The sequence below is a fragment of the Melitaea cinxia genome, chromosome 8 (genome assembly GCF_905220565.1).
Source record: "Melitaea cinxia chromosome 8, ilMelCinx1.1, whole genome shotgun sequence".
NCBI lineage: Eukaryota > Metazoa > Arthropoda > Insecta > Lepidoptera > Nymphalidae > Melitaea > Melitaea cinxia.
The window spans coordinates 12,464,203-12,480,533 of record NC_059401.1 but is presented as its reverse complement, the minus strand read 5'-3'; the positions used below and the strand labels follow the sequence as shown (position 1 = coordinate 12,480,533).

Genomic DNA, 16,331 nt, shown 5'->3' with positions numbered 1-16,331 from the left:
AAATACGAGTTGTATTACAATTACTAACATACAATAAAATGCTATTTTTTTTTTAATAAAAAATTATAGACTTCCCATTGTTCCCTATATTTTATTATTACTTCAAATACAAAGAGAATAAATTTAATGCTAAATACAAATTCTGAGAATAAAAATACTGTTTCAGAAATGTAACGATGAGAAGTATATAACGATGAGAAGTATAGTAGCTGAATTTTATATGTTTAAAGCTAATACATTTCGTAAGCAAAAATGCTTACTTGGCGCGCTTTGTCATAATTATCTGTTAAAACATTTTAATGCGCACCTGAAGACAATTATACATTTTGTAGTAAGAAAATCTTACAGAAGCATCAGAACTAGTCTGCCAGTCTCTGGAAGCATTATTTATAACGATACAATATGTTTAGCTGTAATATTTTGTAGATATGTTCCATTTTCGACAGCTGTATAACTTTAAATTTATATCGACATCGCAATGTCAGTGATAGTAGGCCAAACATGTTCAAATAAATAATATATACATTTTTCTCTTTATTTTAACAGAGTATTTATATGATATATCTACTATGGGCAACACACATAAGTTCACGCATTTTTGGCGCAAACTTGTGGAGGCCTATGTCCAGCAGTGGACTGCAATAGGCTGGAATGATGATGATGATGATGAATGATTATATGATATATATCAATTATATTAAGATAAACTGACGAATCTGAAGTTAACTCAGAAATTTTAAAAACAAACTATAATAGTTCTCTGTAGGATTATTTTTATTATTACGGCAACGGGCCTGCTAATCCTCTGATGTAACTGGCTGCGGGTGTCTATGGTTGCTTACTACTTACCACCAGGTGAGCCAACTGATGAAGTAATAGTTAAAAACTTTATTTAAAATACAAAAGCGGTTTCTGAGACCGACCTTTTTTTAAGGTGACAGCGATGTGTTAAGGAAAATATGGTATATTAATAATTGGTAGAATGATATGTTGACACGTCTATTGTAATAGAAAAAAATCTAGCAACCATGACTTTTACATTAGCGTCATCGATTATTCGAATACATGGCTGTGGCCATTTATGTCTACTGTCCACACCATGGCTTATGAGTAATGATTTTAAATAGTTTTCATGTTTCAATCACTGACATTACGATGTGCACAGCTGCAGCACTGGTATAAAATTTAACTTTTTAAGGATGCTACCGTTAAGATGGCATTCGGTCCCTGAGGTAGGAGAGAATGGAAGCTGTACCTTTAGCGAGTATAGCGTGTCGGGGCTGGCGGAAACAGTTACCCATTAACTCCAAAGATCTGAAAATAAAATTCAAATACAAACCTTTTCTTCGATTACGTTATAATACAAAAAGTATTTAAAAGTAATTTTTAGTCAACATTTAGTCAAAAACTTGTGCACAAGCGCACAGGATGCTGATGCTATCGTATCTGTATTGTACGCTTCAGCCTGTAATATCCCACTACTGGGCATAGGCCTCTTTCCCCATGTAGGAGAAGGATCAGAGCTTAATCCACCACGCTGCTCCAATGCGGGTTGGCGGATATATTCCCTACTATGAGTAACGATCGCTATCAGGTGTACTTGATAACAACCGGGACCGACGGCTTAACGTGCTCTCCGAGGCACGGTGGGGAGACCCACAAGGACCACCTCGTTCACTTACACTCTACACTCTACACGCCACACGTCGTCACATCATCGTCGCATCGTCGAAGGTCGAGCACGGCGAGGCGCACTCCGCTCTATCGTACACTTACACTCTACACTCTACACGCCACACGCGCACTGCGCACTCACCGCAGCTGCGTGAGCGCGCCGAGCGCGGGCGGCACGGCGCGCAGGCTGTTGTTGCGCAGGTCGAGCACGGCGAGGCGCACTCCGCTCTATCGTACACTTACACTCTACACTCTACACGCCACACGCGCACTGCGCACTCACCGCAGCTGCGTGAGCGCGCCGAGCGCGGGCGGCACGGCGCGCAGGCTGTTGTTGCGCAGGTCGAGCACGGCGAGGCGCACTCCGCTCTATCGTACACTTACACTCTACACTCTACACGCCACACGCGCACTGCGCACTCACCGCAGCTGCGTGAGCGCGCCGAGCGCGGGCGGCACGGCGCGCAGGCTGTTGTTGCGCAGGTCGAGCACGGCGAGGCGCACTCCGCTCTATCGTACACTTACACTCTACACTCTACACGCCACACGCGCACTGCGCACTCACCGCAGCTGCGTGAGCGCGCCGAGCGCGGGCGGCACGGCGCGCAGGCTGTTGTTGCGCAGGTCGAGCACGGCGAGGCGCACTCCGCTCTATCGTACACTTACACTCTACACTCTACACGCCACACGCGCACTGCGCACTCACCGCAGCTGCGTGAGCGCGCCGAGCGCGGGCGGCACGGCGCGCAGGCTGTTGTTGCGCAGGTCGAGCACGGCGAGGCGCACTCCGCTCTATCGTACACTTACACTCTACACTCTACACGCCACACGCGCACTGCGCACTCACCGCAGCTGCGTGAGCGCGCCGAGCGCGGGCGGCACGGCGCGCAGGCTGTTGTTGCGCAGGTCGAGCACGGCGAGGCGCACTCCGCTCTATCGTACACTTACACTCTACACTCTACACGCCACACGCGCACTGCGCACTCACCGCAGCTGCGTGAGCGCGCCGAGCGCGGGCGGCACGGCGCGCAGGCTGTTGTTGCGCAGGTCGAGCACGGCGAGGCGCACTCCGCTCTATCGTACACTTACACTCTACACTCTACACGCCACACGCGCACTGCGCACTCACCGCAGCTGCGTGAGCGCGCCGAGCGCGGGCGGCACGGCGCGCAGGCTGTTGTTGCGCAGGTCGAGCACGGCGAGGCGCACTCCGCTCTATCGTACACTTACACTCTACACTCTACACGCCACACGCGCACTGCGCACTCACCGCAGCTGCGTGAGCGCGCCGAGCGCGGGCGGCACGGCGCGCAGGCTGTTGTTGCGCAGGTCGAGCACGGCGAGGCGCACTCCGCTCTATCGTACACTTACACTCTACACTCTACACGCCACACGCGCACTGCGCACTCACCGCAGCTGCGTGAGCGCGCCGAGCGCGGGCGGCACGGCGCGCAGGCTGTTGTTGCGCAGGTCGAGCACGGCGAGGCGCACTCCGCTCTATCGTACACTTACACTCTACACTCTACACGCCACACGCGCACTGCGCACTCACCGCAGCTGCGTGAGCGCGCCGAGCGCGGGCGGCACGGCGCGCAGGCTGTTGTTGCGCAGGTCGAGCACGGCGAGGCGCACTCCGCTCTATCGTACACTTACACTCTACACTCTACACGCCACACGCGCACTGCGCACTCACCGCAGCTGCGTGAGCGCGCCGAGCGCGGGCGGCACGGCGCGCAGGCTGTTGTTGCGCAGGTCGAGCACGGCGAGGCGCACTCCGCTCTATCGTACACTTACACTCTACACTCTACACGCCACACGCGCACTGCGCACTCACCGCAGCTGCGTGAGCGCGCCGAGCGCGGGCGGCACGGCGCGCAGGCTGTTGTTGCGCAGGTCGAGCACGGCGAGGCGCACTCCGCTCTATCGTACACTTACACTCTACACTCTACACGCCACACGCGCACTGCGCACTCACCGCAGCTGCGTGAGCGCGCCGAGCGCGGGCGGCACGGCGCGCAGGCTGTTGTTGCGCAGGTCGAGCACGGCGAGGCGCACTCCGCTCTATCGTACACTTACACTCTACACTCTACACGCCACACGCGCACTGCGCACTCACCGCAGCTGCGTGAGCGCGCCGAGCGCGGGCGGCACGGCGCGCAGGCTGTTGTTGCGCAGGTCGAGCACGGCGAGGCGCACTCCGCTCTATCGTACACTTACACTCTACACTCTACACGCCACACGCGCACTGCGCACTCACCGCAGCTGCGTGAGCGCGCCGAGCGCGGGCGGCACGGCGCGCAGGCTGTTGTTGCGCAGGTCGAGCACGGCGAGGCGCACTCCGCTCTATCGTACACTTACACTCTACACTCTACACGCCACACGCGCACTGCGCACTCACCGCAGCTGCGTGAGCGCGCCGAGCGCGGGCGGCACGGCGCGCAGGCTGTTGTTGCGCAGGTCGAGCACGGCGAGGCGCACTCCGCTCTATCGTACACTTACACTCTACACTCTACACGCCACACGCGCACTGCGCACTCACCGCAGCTGCGTGAGCGCGCCGAGCGCGGGCGGCACGGCGCGCAGGCTGTTGTTGCGCAGGTCGAGCACGGCGAGGCGACGCAGACGCCCGAGCCCGTTTTCTGATGCGTCTATTTCTTCTATTTTGTTTTCCGCCACTAAAAATATTTCTAAGTTCTCCAGTTCGTACACACACACAGGGATTTGTGTAAACCTGGAAAGAATCGAAGTACCAAGTCAAGCAATGCGAGAGCAATAGGATTGTAATTTATAGAGCTTTCTTTTCTGAGAACTATACTTAAACAAAACAAAAATTGTGACTGAGAAATAAACATTGCAAGATTAAATATTACGGTCGAAATTCGACCATAAGTAATTAATATAAAATTAGTGTGTGTAATTTTTTTTAATTATTATATATATTTTATTTGCATAAGTTTAAAAAATAATTAGCATTCTGCACTACTTCTCTATATAAACTATAATAATTATGCGAAATTTCATACTCCTCCATCCGTAAAAAGGGGTACAAAGTTTTTGCTTTATAATTTATATATGAATATAAGGATTTTTATGTAACAGTTTTTGTAAGCAAAAAAGTAGTGTAGTTACAATTAGCATAGACGTAGCAATAAATTTAATACTTACTTATTATTAGAAATGACTAGTTCCCTTAAGTTTTTCAAGGCGCTTATTTCAGCAGGCAAGTCGTTAAGACAATTTTTACCCAAATCTAAATACTGTAAGTGTTTGCAGACACCAATTTCGGGAGGAATGTTTTCGATGTAGTTTGAAGACAGTATCAACTGGGTTAAGTTTTCTTGTACATGATGGAACCTAAAATTACATTAGGTATAACTATTAGGTATAGCTGGACAGCACAAAATATTTACAAATTTAATAATATTGTACTTTTTGCTAGGATTAGGTCTAAGAATCTTGAGGTTTAAATTAATAAGACAAAAACAAAGTATGTACGATTTTTATTTTTGTGTTACCCACAATTAGGAATTCTAAACATTTTTTTGTTAGAAACAATTTTAGTTCTAAACAATTTTTGATATGATATTCAAAAATGTTTAAAAACAAAGTATATCCAAGTCCTCACCCATTTGGAATAGACTTCAGTTTATTCTTAGACACATCAACTATATGAATTTCCGCGTCAGCAGCTGCTATGAAAACATCTTCTGGTACTGTTATGAGTTCTCTTGAAGGCAACAATAACGCTTGGCTTTTTTTCATCGTGTACCTACAGAGTTATAAGTTCTAAATTCAATTACAGTTTTAATTTCAAGTGAACATATCTTGATTAATCACGATAAATAAAAAATATCCCAGTTCCTTTTCACTTAGACTTACACTTACTTACACTTTAGACTTAGAAGATATTATAGTTTTAAAATAATTTTGCAACGAATTAATGATCACAAAAAATTAAAAGGTGTGTTTTTTGCATTAGTATTAAGCCAGGCAAATAAATTCTTACGCATGAAAAACATTTCATAAACAAGGAAATTTTATGAAGATAAACGTTGTCTTTTATAGCATTTAGTTTGGACGCATAATTTAGGAGATAATGTAAAATTAAACATAACGACGCCGCGTCGAGCCGAGTGTGTAAGTCGTGATATTATAAAGTTGAAGAGTTTTATTATTTGTTTGTTTGAATTGAGAATTGTTGTTGAATTAAGATTTTTTTTTGTGTTGGATAGCCCATTTGCCGAGGGAGGCTATTTTTTCCTCAAACTAATACATGTGAAACCGTCAGGCACAGCTAGTTTTTTAACCGACTTCCAAAAAAGGAGGAGGTTCTCAATTCGACTGTATTTTTTTTTTATGTATATTATTTTACATCAGAACTTTTGACCGGGTAGACCGATTTCGACAAATTTTGTTTTAATCGAAAGGTGGTGTGTGCCAATTGGTCTCATTTAAATTTATTTGAGATCTAACAACTACTTTTCGAGTTATATCCAATAATGCGTTTTTACTTGACGCTTTTTTCGTCGACCTACGTTTTATTATACCGCATAACTTTCTACTGGATGTACCGATTTTGATAATTCTTCTTTTGTTGGAAAGGGGATATCCCTAGTTTAGTACCATGATAAGGAAACCAGGATCTGATGATGGGATCCCAGAGAAATCGAGGAAAACTCTTGAAAATCCGCAATAACTTTTTACCGGGTCTACCGATTTTAATCATTTTTAATTTAATCGAAAGCTGATGTTTGTCATGTGGTCACATATAAATTTTATCGAGATCTGATAACTACTTTTTGAGTTATCTTTGATAACGCGTAGTTGCTTGACTATTTTTTCGTCGATCCGCGTTGTATTACTTGACGATGTAATTGAAGTCGGTTTTTTTTTTTCGTTTGCGAGCAAACACAATTATAATAAAAAAAACTAACTTTATTAACTGATCATCCACAATAATTACAAATCGAGCACTTATTAAAATAAAGTGTCAAACTCACTTGTCAGGCCAATTGGCTTCATTGACTCTAGTTTCATTCACAGCTTCCTCAGTCATCCGATCACGTAAATATTTCATCATCCTGTCAGTTCCCCCTCTAATAATGTCCTGTCGCACACACGACAACTTGTTACCCTCCATACTTATACTTTGCAGTTGAGATAGGAGACCTAGGTTTCTTGGTAATCTACAAATTAATTGCCAAATTACTGATAAATAATACTAACTACTAACTTCAATGTAATAATATAGAGGATATTATTACATTGAAGCCTAAGAGATGTTACCTGATCAGGGTGATGATATAAAATTAACGGTTGGGAAACACTTTTAGGAATTACTTTTTAATTTGCTTATAGACGCCTGCGATTTTAGAAGCAGCGCAAACGCGTTGCCGACCATATCACCGATCCTCCCCGGGACCTCAGACTAACTTATTCAGCACAAGAACTCAACACTGCCCGAGAGGAGTGTTATTTAGCTTTGATATTCTGTAAAGTGGATGTACTTCCTCAGTCGGCCTGCTCCAGGTTTTGAGCGAGATATTAATAGAAGGAAGAAGAAAATTCTATTTAATATGAGTTATTGTTTGATTGGTTTAATGGCGTTCAGTTGTGCCAGTGCAGCTGTTCCTTTACATTCTTTGACGTTTTTAGAGACGCGTCCATATATATGCGTATTGACGCATTTAATATGCACATTTTTTTTCTTATCCCAGTCACATAGAACAGTTTATATGTTTGATCTAAGTTAAACCAAAATCTCAAAAATTTTAAAATATATTAATAATAAATATACGTCACATCACTTACTTGTTTAAATTGTTATTTGAAAAATCAAATCTTTTAAGTTTCTGCATAAGTGATATGTTCTCTGGCAATAGTTCTAACTTATTGTCTCTGATGTTAAGCACATTTAAATGTTGCATTTGATCACAGAACTCTTCAGTAATTTCCTAAAATGTATTATATTTTTATACAATGTTGCAATATTATTTGACAAGAACCATCAACAGAATAATAGGTGAGCCCTACTAAAATTTTTAGATGTGACTTGAGCGTGTCTGAATAACATATTGGGGGTAGCCTTGGTGCAAACCTTGTGAAGTACTCCAATTATACTAGAGTAATATACATAATATAAAGTATAGTTGTGTGACTGCACGAAGGGATAGATTTTTTTTACCACCTCGCAAACCACAGCTTAATTTTTTTTCTGTTATCAAAACCACGTAGGGCCCATATACAACTAATATCTGACGCGCCCGAGTACCTATCTTTGTGAGATTGACTAAACACTCTCCCCACCGCTGAAAGAACATACAATACAACCTTTTTTTTACTTTTTAGCATCAAATCTTCACAATCCAATAGGTTTGCGACACTCGAATAAATCCCTATAAATCTATTTGACTTCCACTACCAAAGTGACACATTGAAAAAAATGTGGATTTTTTTTATCTTAGGTGCTAAGTACTAAACCACCTAAAGACAGTAACGACATGCGTCAAGTAAATAATATAAATTTAAGCTCAAAAAAGTATGAACAAAAAAGTTACATAGACTTATTATATTAAGAACAAATTAGTTGTGAAGAAAAAATTTAACAAATTATAATTGCATTTACATAATTTATGGTTTTATTTTATTACCTTGATGAAATTGTTAGCAATATATATTTCTTTCAAAGCTGTACATCCATAGAAGTCTGGAAGCTCCGTAATATCATTGTGGTTAGCATCTAAAATTTCCATTTTCCTTAATTCACCTAATGGAGGCAGTTTCTTCAAACTATTATTGTTTAAGTTCAGCTTTTTCAAATCTTAAATATTAGTGACAAAAGAATAAATAAAGTGATACAAGAAGGTAGAGTACACCTATATATAATTTTATGAAATCTACCTCGAAGATTAACAATGTCAGGTGGTAGCTCTATCAGTTGGTTATGAGACAGGTTGATTTCCACCAAGCGCACCAAGTATCCCATTCCAGGTGGTAATGATGTCAGTTTGTTATGTGATAGGTCCTGAATGTTAAAAACTAATATAAATGATTTTATAAAATAAAATTAATTATAAAAATTACTGCTTAGAAAATATTATATTTATAGTATTATCTTTTTTTTATCCTAATTTTTTTTAAGAAATGAATTACATAATACTTAAATTGTAAATTTTAAATTTAAAAAATGATGGTAATGTTATTTTAAAGTAGTTGTAGTATCTATAGCATAAAAAGGTCATTTATAGTATAATATTTATAAGTCATTTTTTTATAACTAGCATCAAAGTAAGACACTCATTTAGTAAAAAGATGATGGACATAATTTTACTTACCAAAAAAGTTAACATCACTAAATCACCAAAGTCAGGTTCAATTTTTTTAAGCAAATTGTGAGAAATGCTTAACCATCTCAGTTCAGAGAGTTTGTAAAACTCTTTTGGCAATGCTTCAAGTTTATTATGATCTAAGCTCAAATTTGTTAGGTTGTTAAGGTCACCAAACTCTGCTGGAAGCTCAGTCAAAGCATTGTCGTGAAGCTACAATAGTATATAGATTAATAAGCTTATTAAGATAAAAATACAAATGATAATAAATACATTAAAAAAAGAAGCCAAATATATATTGTCCATTCGTATTGTCCATTATATGTTGTCCATTCCTACGGTAAGCAACTTAATGTATATATTATGGGTAATAGCCGAATGTTATAATTCGAATCGACCCTGCAACCCACGGAGCAGAAAGTAGGGCCTCTACAAACTGCACCAATGGTCTAGTCAAAAATGATTAGATGGACATCAAAAACATATTATTGTGCATTATTTAAAAGAATGTCAGAAACTTTAATACTTCATTGGATATAAAAATGTGTTTATAACATACCTTTAACGTAACAAGTTCTGGTAATAATTTAATATCTGGAGATATGCGTCTGATAACATTAGAACTGAGATCCAGCATCTTTAAAGGTTCAGCATTCCACCAATTATTTTGATCACTCCTAGTAAAATCTACCTCTTTTGTTTCATCCAGTACCAACTCATTAATATTCCAGACATTTTCTGGTACTAAAAATAAATTGTGTGGTCAATTTTATTATTTTTATTTGTCGAAAAATTAAATTTATTTATTAAACGAACCTGTACCCAATCCTCGGTTACACAAACTTAGCTGTCCTGTACGCTTAGCAGATTTTATTAAACCGAGAGATAATTCATTTTCATCTGCCTTTTTATCTTGAAGATGAAAAATGGGTTTATTACTAAGCTTCACTCTTGATTTTGTTGGTGTTGTATTTCGACGAGACATTTTAAGAATATAGTAATTTTGTTAAAATGTTAATTCAAATTTTCATTGCAGAAAATATTTTAGACTTTCTATAACCTTTACAAATTTACAAATAGGGACAAAAACTATTAAAGTATTAAACTATATAGATAATGTTGTGAACTTGTGATTATCATTATGTTATTTCTGGACTGTTATGTCACAACCATGTCACAACCAGTCACAACTCACAAACAACAAATGTCATTTGTCAGTCCTGTTCAAAGTAACCACTTGCCAGCTTAAAAATTAAATGGAATAGGCATGGAATAGGCTTTAATTGAATGCAGCTTATGCAGCAATGGCGCCCAACATTAAAAAATACTTCAAACAATGGGATTCTTTAGTTTAATGATAGATTAAGCTATATTGAGCCATCTCATTTCAAAGAAAAACAGTTAATTAAAATGTTAAAACAATTTTGTATTAACATGTCGGTAGACTGTCTTTAAGCTCAGTCACTGTCTTTAAACTCAGTGTCACTTACTTTGAATTACACTTTGGATACAAAATTACAAATATAATTTTTTTTTAATTCCTTACCTTTAAAAAGCACAAAATTTTTAAAAGTATCGTCATCCATTTCCATATTATTCTTTGAATGGGTTTTTGTTGTATTTATTTCATAACAATTCTTTCGGTAAATAACTATAATTTGTACATAAAGTTAATTTTAAAACAATACTAAAACAATCATTAGTGAGCTAAAATTAATGATTTAGTAAGAAAAAAGCTCAAAAACTATTTATGATATATATAACAAATAAAGTGTAAAAAGTTATGTTAAATATGTAGGACTTCATTTTAGTCGTCGTAGGACGTCATTTTAGGTTGTCAATAATCAACGCAGTATTTAAAAAAACAGTATCTGCCAGTATTATATTTACGATCTGTTCCATCTCACTTCTTCTTAAATCTTTCTAAAAAATCATGAAAACTACATTTAAAAATAGATAAATAAGAATAAATAAAATTTTGTCAGATTGCTTCTAAGTTTAATAGGGCTAACTATTAAACCAATTTTTGAAATTCGGTTCCCAGTTTAAGCTACATTATTTTTTAGTTAGTGGAGCTACATTTTATTCCTAAATAATAAGTTTTCAAATAGAAAAAATTACACACTTAAAATCGAGTCAGATAAAATGGCACTACACAGTTTCTTCCATTTACGTTGACGTAATGGTGCTTGATACGTTAATCTATACATATAATAAAATAGTAGGAAAGTCAAAACTGTACATTAAAAATATTTTTAAAAGAATACTTGGGGTGTGATCAACAATCGATCCGAAGCCAAAAATATAGTTTTTAGAATTTTTGTCTGTTTGTCTGTATGTATGTCCGGGATAAACTCAAAAAGTACCGCATGGGTTTCCTTCAAATTTGGCACGAATATTATTAAGAAGTCGGGTCAACATATAGGCTACATATTATCATGCTATCACCTACCGGGAACGAGCAGTGAACCTTTATTTCCTCAACGCATTCTGTAAAAACGTGTAATCTAACGACGCTATAGATGTCCTATAGAAAATTTGATTGCTCATAACCATGACTGTCTTCACGCAAAAAATAAAGCAAATTGTAAATGCCCAACTATAGAGATTACACAAACACAGACATATCTTGGACTTACAATAGATAACAAGTTTAACTGGATTTACCACATTGAACTAGTGTGTGCGAAACTACCGCGATGCTCGGCGACGACGAGTCCTGGAAGGCGATGGTCTCCTTCTGCGAGACAGTAATGTCCCAGAAGGAGAACGACGAGCGGATGAGAGAGGGGGCCGCCGACGAGGCCTCCGTCCGCAGGCGACGAACGGGGGTGTGTAGGAGGCGCTACTTAATGCGTTTCCAGTAACGCCCCTGTGCCCGTGTCGGGCCGGGATGGGAACCCGGTCCTGCTAGACATGGCGTCGTCGGGATTGTTCAGAGGTGAGCCGGACAGTCCCATGGAGGAGAAGTCTGGTCTTTTCGCCGAGGCCAGCCTGTCGCTGGAGGGATCCTGTTGCCTGCAGATCCGGGACCCTCCAATTAAAGCGGCTGAAGGCTCCCGCAGGGGTTTTGGTCGGTAGTGCACCCCCAAGTGCTAAGCCGACATACGGTCTAGGAATGCCTACCCGGGCATTCTGGATATCACCCGTAAATGGGTTACCCTGCGATATCAAAAAAAAAAAAAAAAAAAAAAAAGTGTGTGCGAAACTAAGACAATTTCTTGCAAATATTATAATACTTAAAAATCGTATATCATTCAAATTAAAAATTATGCTTTACCACGCATTAGGAGAATCATATTTATATAATACAGAATTAGTAGTTACGGCCGCACGTATAAAACTTACCTCGATAAAATATATAATCTCCAATTAAGAATATTAAAAACAATAGTGTCACCAAAAATAAAATGTAAATTTTCCAATAACGAATCAGGACACTTTAAGCATTGTAAAATTTTACCAGTACATTCCAAAGTAGATTTTATATTGCTTAAAAAACAATTTTTCAATATATCGTCAAAAAATATTATTGAACATTTTGTATGTACACAGACGATCACTGAGAGACAACTATGTACACAGCGCGCTAACAATATGTATGGTGAGTGTACAACTCCTTATATTGTGCCTCAACTTATTTAACAACCTACCCTTAGATTTATGCAAAAGTATTTCAAATAGAAATATCAAAAATAAATTAAAACAACATTACTTAAATATTTTGAACTACACATTTACTTAAATTGTATTTTATTGTATTGTTGTATTTATTTATAATATTACACATTGTTTTTGTATTGTTTTGTTAAAAGAATTTGAACATTGTCTGTAACTATTATAAATAATGAATGTGTATAATTAGACTAAGATAGCACAGGTTGAAACCTTAGTGGTTTTTTGTTGCTATTTTTTTAATATTTCGTGTATAACTACTTTTATAAACGATAATTTAAAAAAAAAAACACCCGACGAGACAAACACTGAAATAATTCATATATAAATTGTATAAATACACATATATATTATATAATGGCGTGAATCAAACCCGCTACCCGCAGAGCAGAAAGTAGAGCCACTAAAAACTGCGCTTACTAACTGAAAAACTATTCTTCAATAACAGACCCCAAATAATGTGTTTACTTGCAAACAAAGAAAAAAACCGACTTCAATTTTTTTTTATAAAGTTATGTCCACAGGCTTATAATGCCCATGCTTTTGTCATTCCGATTTTTATTTTTGTTAGTGATCGTTTACTTGGTACACTACTGCAGCTTACATTACATTCTTGTCAGATCTCGAATTATATGGTACCACCATAGTTGGTAAGCCACAATATGACTTTTTGTCAGTGGTTATTAGAATTTGGCAAGTGATTTATAATTTAAATTTGCTGTGTGCGTTGCGGCAGTAAATAATATAGCCACTCCCTCTCTTCCCGTGGGTGTCGTAAGAGGCGACTAGGGGATACCATAGTTCCACTACCACCTTGGAACTTAAAAAACCGACCGATGGCGGGATAGCCAACCAACTGCTGGCTTTCAAATGCACGAAAACGGGCAGCAGTGTCTTCGGTGCAACAAAGCCAACCCTGCAGTCACCAATCCGCCTACCCAGCGTGGTGACTATGGGCTACACATGAGTTCGATTATAATAGAATTAAGACCATTGTGCGAAGTATGCCTGAAATAGTATATGACTTGGACACATAGTTTAAGAGTTACGAGGAGATGATCATTGACGTATGTACCACTGGACGGAAACTGTAGTGAAAAGGTTTGAAACCCAGCGAATTGAGAATGGCTTGACTAGTATATAATTTTTAAATTAAAGTTTCCATTTAAAAACACTTTTTGATTATTAAAGATTAATGTATTAATTTAAAAGAATTTGAATTCCAAAATAGTTGAGTACTCATTACCACTGGTTTAGCAAGTAGATTGCGCCAAGCAAGTATCACACTCAAACTATAGATATAATATATACACCCAGCCCTTATTATTCGGGTTATTATATTTAAATTTATTCAAAGATACTTCTTTCTCCTCGCCGAGTCAATTAAAACCAATTGCTTGTGCGACGCTTTGAGATGAACTGACACGTTACTAATTACTTGACGTCTTCTTCAGAGCCTTATAAAAACGTACACATCTGAAAAAGTATTTAAACAGAACTAAGCACGCTCTGAGTAAGTGTACTTTTAGGAAGTTTTGAACTTCCTACTTACATTATTCATTTTCTATAGCAACATGGGAAGAAGTAAAAATAACTACAATTTGGTATTAGTTGGATTAATGCTATCATGTTGGGTTGCAAATTGCAGAAATGCTCTATCGAGTTCTAAATGTAAACTAAGACGATACACCCATAATGCTGTACAGATTGATTTCAATGGGTTACGATGCTGGGATGAAGTCGAAATCATGTCTTGTTGGGGATATTGTTTATCACACGAGGTAAGATTATTTAGTACATCAATTTCTATAACGCAAAATAATATAAAACCTTACAACAAAAATAATGAATATATAATTATTTTTTATGAATATAATGTTTAATTCCTCAATTTATGCACTAATTATCTTAACATGCAGACAGCAGACTGGCAGTTCCCTTATAAAGTATCATATCATCCTGTCTGCTTGCACGGTGACAGGAAACATGCCTCAGTCAAGCTGCGAAACTGCGATCCTGGTGTGGAACCAGGTACCGACGTATACCACTATGTAGAAGCAGCTTACTGCAAATGCCAGGTTTGATAACTTTCGTGTTTATAATATATTATTGTAATATGTTTTAACAAAGTTCAAATAAGAAAAGAAGAAGGGCAAGGGCTAGTTAACTGATTTATAAAAGGGGATATGAGATCGTAAAATGAATGCATAATATTTAATTCTCTTTAGGTATGCTCTTCAGAAGATACGAGCTGCGAATGGCTACCGCCTGACTATTTTCTCCTTGATCAATCTATCAAGGAAGAATTGGAGGACATGGAATAAATTCAATGAAGAATGAACTGAATTCAGATCAAATGTCGCTATAACAGTGTTATGTATTGCAAGTTACAATTTTGTTGGCAAATAAAAGCATATGCACAGTTCTCTGAGTTTCAAGCGTTTCATATATTTTAAATTATTTATTTTCTTAATAAAGTTTATACCATTTGCAGTTACGAATTGCCTATTATGCTTACTTATATATTTGGTTATATAAAAATTTAACGTAATATTTTGAACTTTATTAGTTTGAAGCCAATCTATTGGGAGCTGTCCTTAACATACGTTCGCGAAGATTTTTTTAATATATTATATTCATATAATAAAAAAAGAAAACAAAGTATAATTCCGTCTGTATGTGCTATTTTTAATCATGAAAATATTCACGAGAGGGAGGCAGGCTAATTTTTGTGACGTAATATTTGTTACGGGGTCCCATGAAATTGTGAATAAGCGTGAGATAGAGGGGTTTGTCCAAAAGAATTAAATTTTGCATTACAACAAGTGAGAATAGTAAATCTCTCAGAAGTGACTACTAGTATAATTATGATAATTTTTTTTTTGCCTTTACTCTCCAGTTTTTTAGTAAGTTAAAAGTGAATTTTATTTGTAGCACATACTCGTACTGCGATCACCAACTCGCCTGCTTAGTGTGGTGACTATGGGCAAAACACATGAGTTCACGTTATTTTTGGCGTAAACTTGTGGAGGCCTGTGTCCAGCAGTGGAATATATAGGCTGTAATGATGATGATGATGACATACTCGTAATGTTAATATGTTATATACCTAATATGTTTACAAATAGTAAACCAGATTGTTTGGATAATACAATTTTAGTTAACAATAGTTTGAATTATTATTATTATTATCTTTTTTTTTACGTTATTTGATATTTTCTAAAATACAAAATTTCCTAAATACTTTTATGTACTTAATTAAAAACCAATCAACAAAATTAAAAAAAAAATCAAGAACTAGAAAATATATATAAAATTCAACATTTTTTTTTCAAATTGTGTTGCTTCTTTAATATCCGAAAGAACTTCGTTCCTACCTGGTGTTTTCCAATTACAGCATTAAAGCGCATTATGTGTTATAATGCTCAACGTTGAATGTTTCAACTACAGCAACGCTTCGAGCAATCGAGTACATTCAAAAGTATTGCTTTTGCGTGATGCGTACAACGGTACAATCGATTCCAACTCGGTAGCAGAAAGTTAACAAATGTTTTTTCTTTAAGTTGTCATTGATCGAATTTTTTTATTTATACTAGTTACTCTACTTTTCTTATTTTTTATTTATACTACTATTTATACTCCTATATGCCCGAAGGT

The 16,331-nt window shown here is 38.2% G+C and overlaps 2 protein-coding genes across 3 annotated transcripts; one reads left to right on the top strand and one right to left on the bottom strand.

Moving 5' to 3' along the window:
* Positions 1-986: 986 nt before the first annotated feature.
* Positions 987-9,984, bottom strand: LOC123656030 (leucine-rich repeat-containing protein 40-like). Its single transcript, XM_045591752.1, has 11 exons — positions 9,816-9,984; positions 9,559-9,743; positions 9,009-9,212; positions 8,575-8,698; positions 8,325-8,494; positions 7,486-7,628; positions 6,675-6,860; positions 5,300-5,443; positions 4,840-5,028; positions 4,214-4,405; positions 987-1,314 (listed from the first exon to the last, which is right to left on the bottom strand). Exons 1-11 carry the CDS (start codon positions 9,982-9,984, stop codon positions 1,209-1,211), a joined length of 1,812 nt encoding a protein of 603 aa, XP_045447708.1. The 3' UTR covers positions 987-1,208.
* A 3,967-nt stretch (positions 9,985-13,951) lies between these two features.
* Positions 13,952-15,099, top strand: LOC123655686 (thyrostimulin beta-5 subunit). 2 transcript variants are annotated; one of them, XM_045591441.1, is made up of 4 exons: positions 13,974-14,187; positions 14,323-14,455; positions 14,594-14,752; positions 14,903-15,099. In XM_045591441.1, the coding sequence occupies exons 2-4, from the start codon at positions 14,423-14,425 to the stop codon at positions 14,996-14,998; spliced, it is 288 nt and encodes a 95-aa protein (XP_045447397.1). In that variant the 5' UTR covers positions 13,974-14,187; positions 14,323-14,422; the 3' UTR covers positions 14,999-15,099. The 2 variants fall into 2 exon arrangements, with proteins under 2 accessions (XP_045447396.1, XP_045447397.1); XM_045591440.1 differs by having other exon boundaries at positions 13,952-14,455.
* The last annotated feature ends 1,232 nt before the right edge of the window (positions 15,100-16,331 follow it).

Coding starts and splice junctions, on each gene's coding strand:
- LOC123656030 (XM_045591752.1), bottom strand. CDS start 9,984: ATGTCTCGTCGAAATACAACACCAACAAAATCAAGAGTGAAGCTTAGT. Junction 9,744..9,815: donor TAACCGAGGATTGGGTACAG/GTTCGTTTAATA, acceptor ATTTATTTTTAG/TACCAGAAAATGTCTGGAAT. Junction 8,495..8,574: donor TGACATTGTTAATCTTCGAG/GTAGATTTCATA, acceptor CTAATATTTAAG/ATTTGAAAAAGCTGAACTTA.
- LOC123655686 (XM_045591440.1), top strand. CDS start 14,249: ATGGGAAGAAGTAAAAATAACTACAATTTGGTATTAGTTGGATTAATG. Junction 14,456..14,593: donor GATATTGTTTATCACACGAG/GTAAGATTATTT, acceptor CTTAACATGCAG/ACAGCAGACTGGCAGTTCCC. Junction 14,753..14,902: donor CAGCTTACTGCAAATGCCAG/GTTTGATAACTT, acceptor AATTCTCTTTAG/GTATGCTCTTCAGAAGATAC.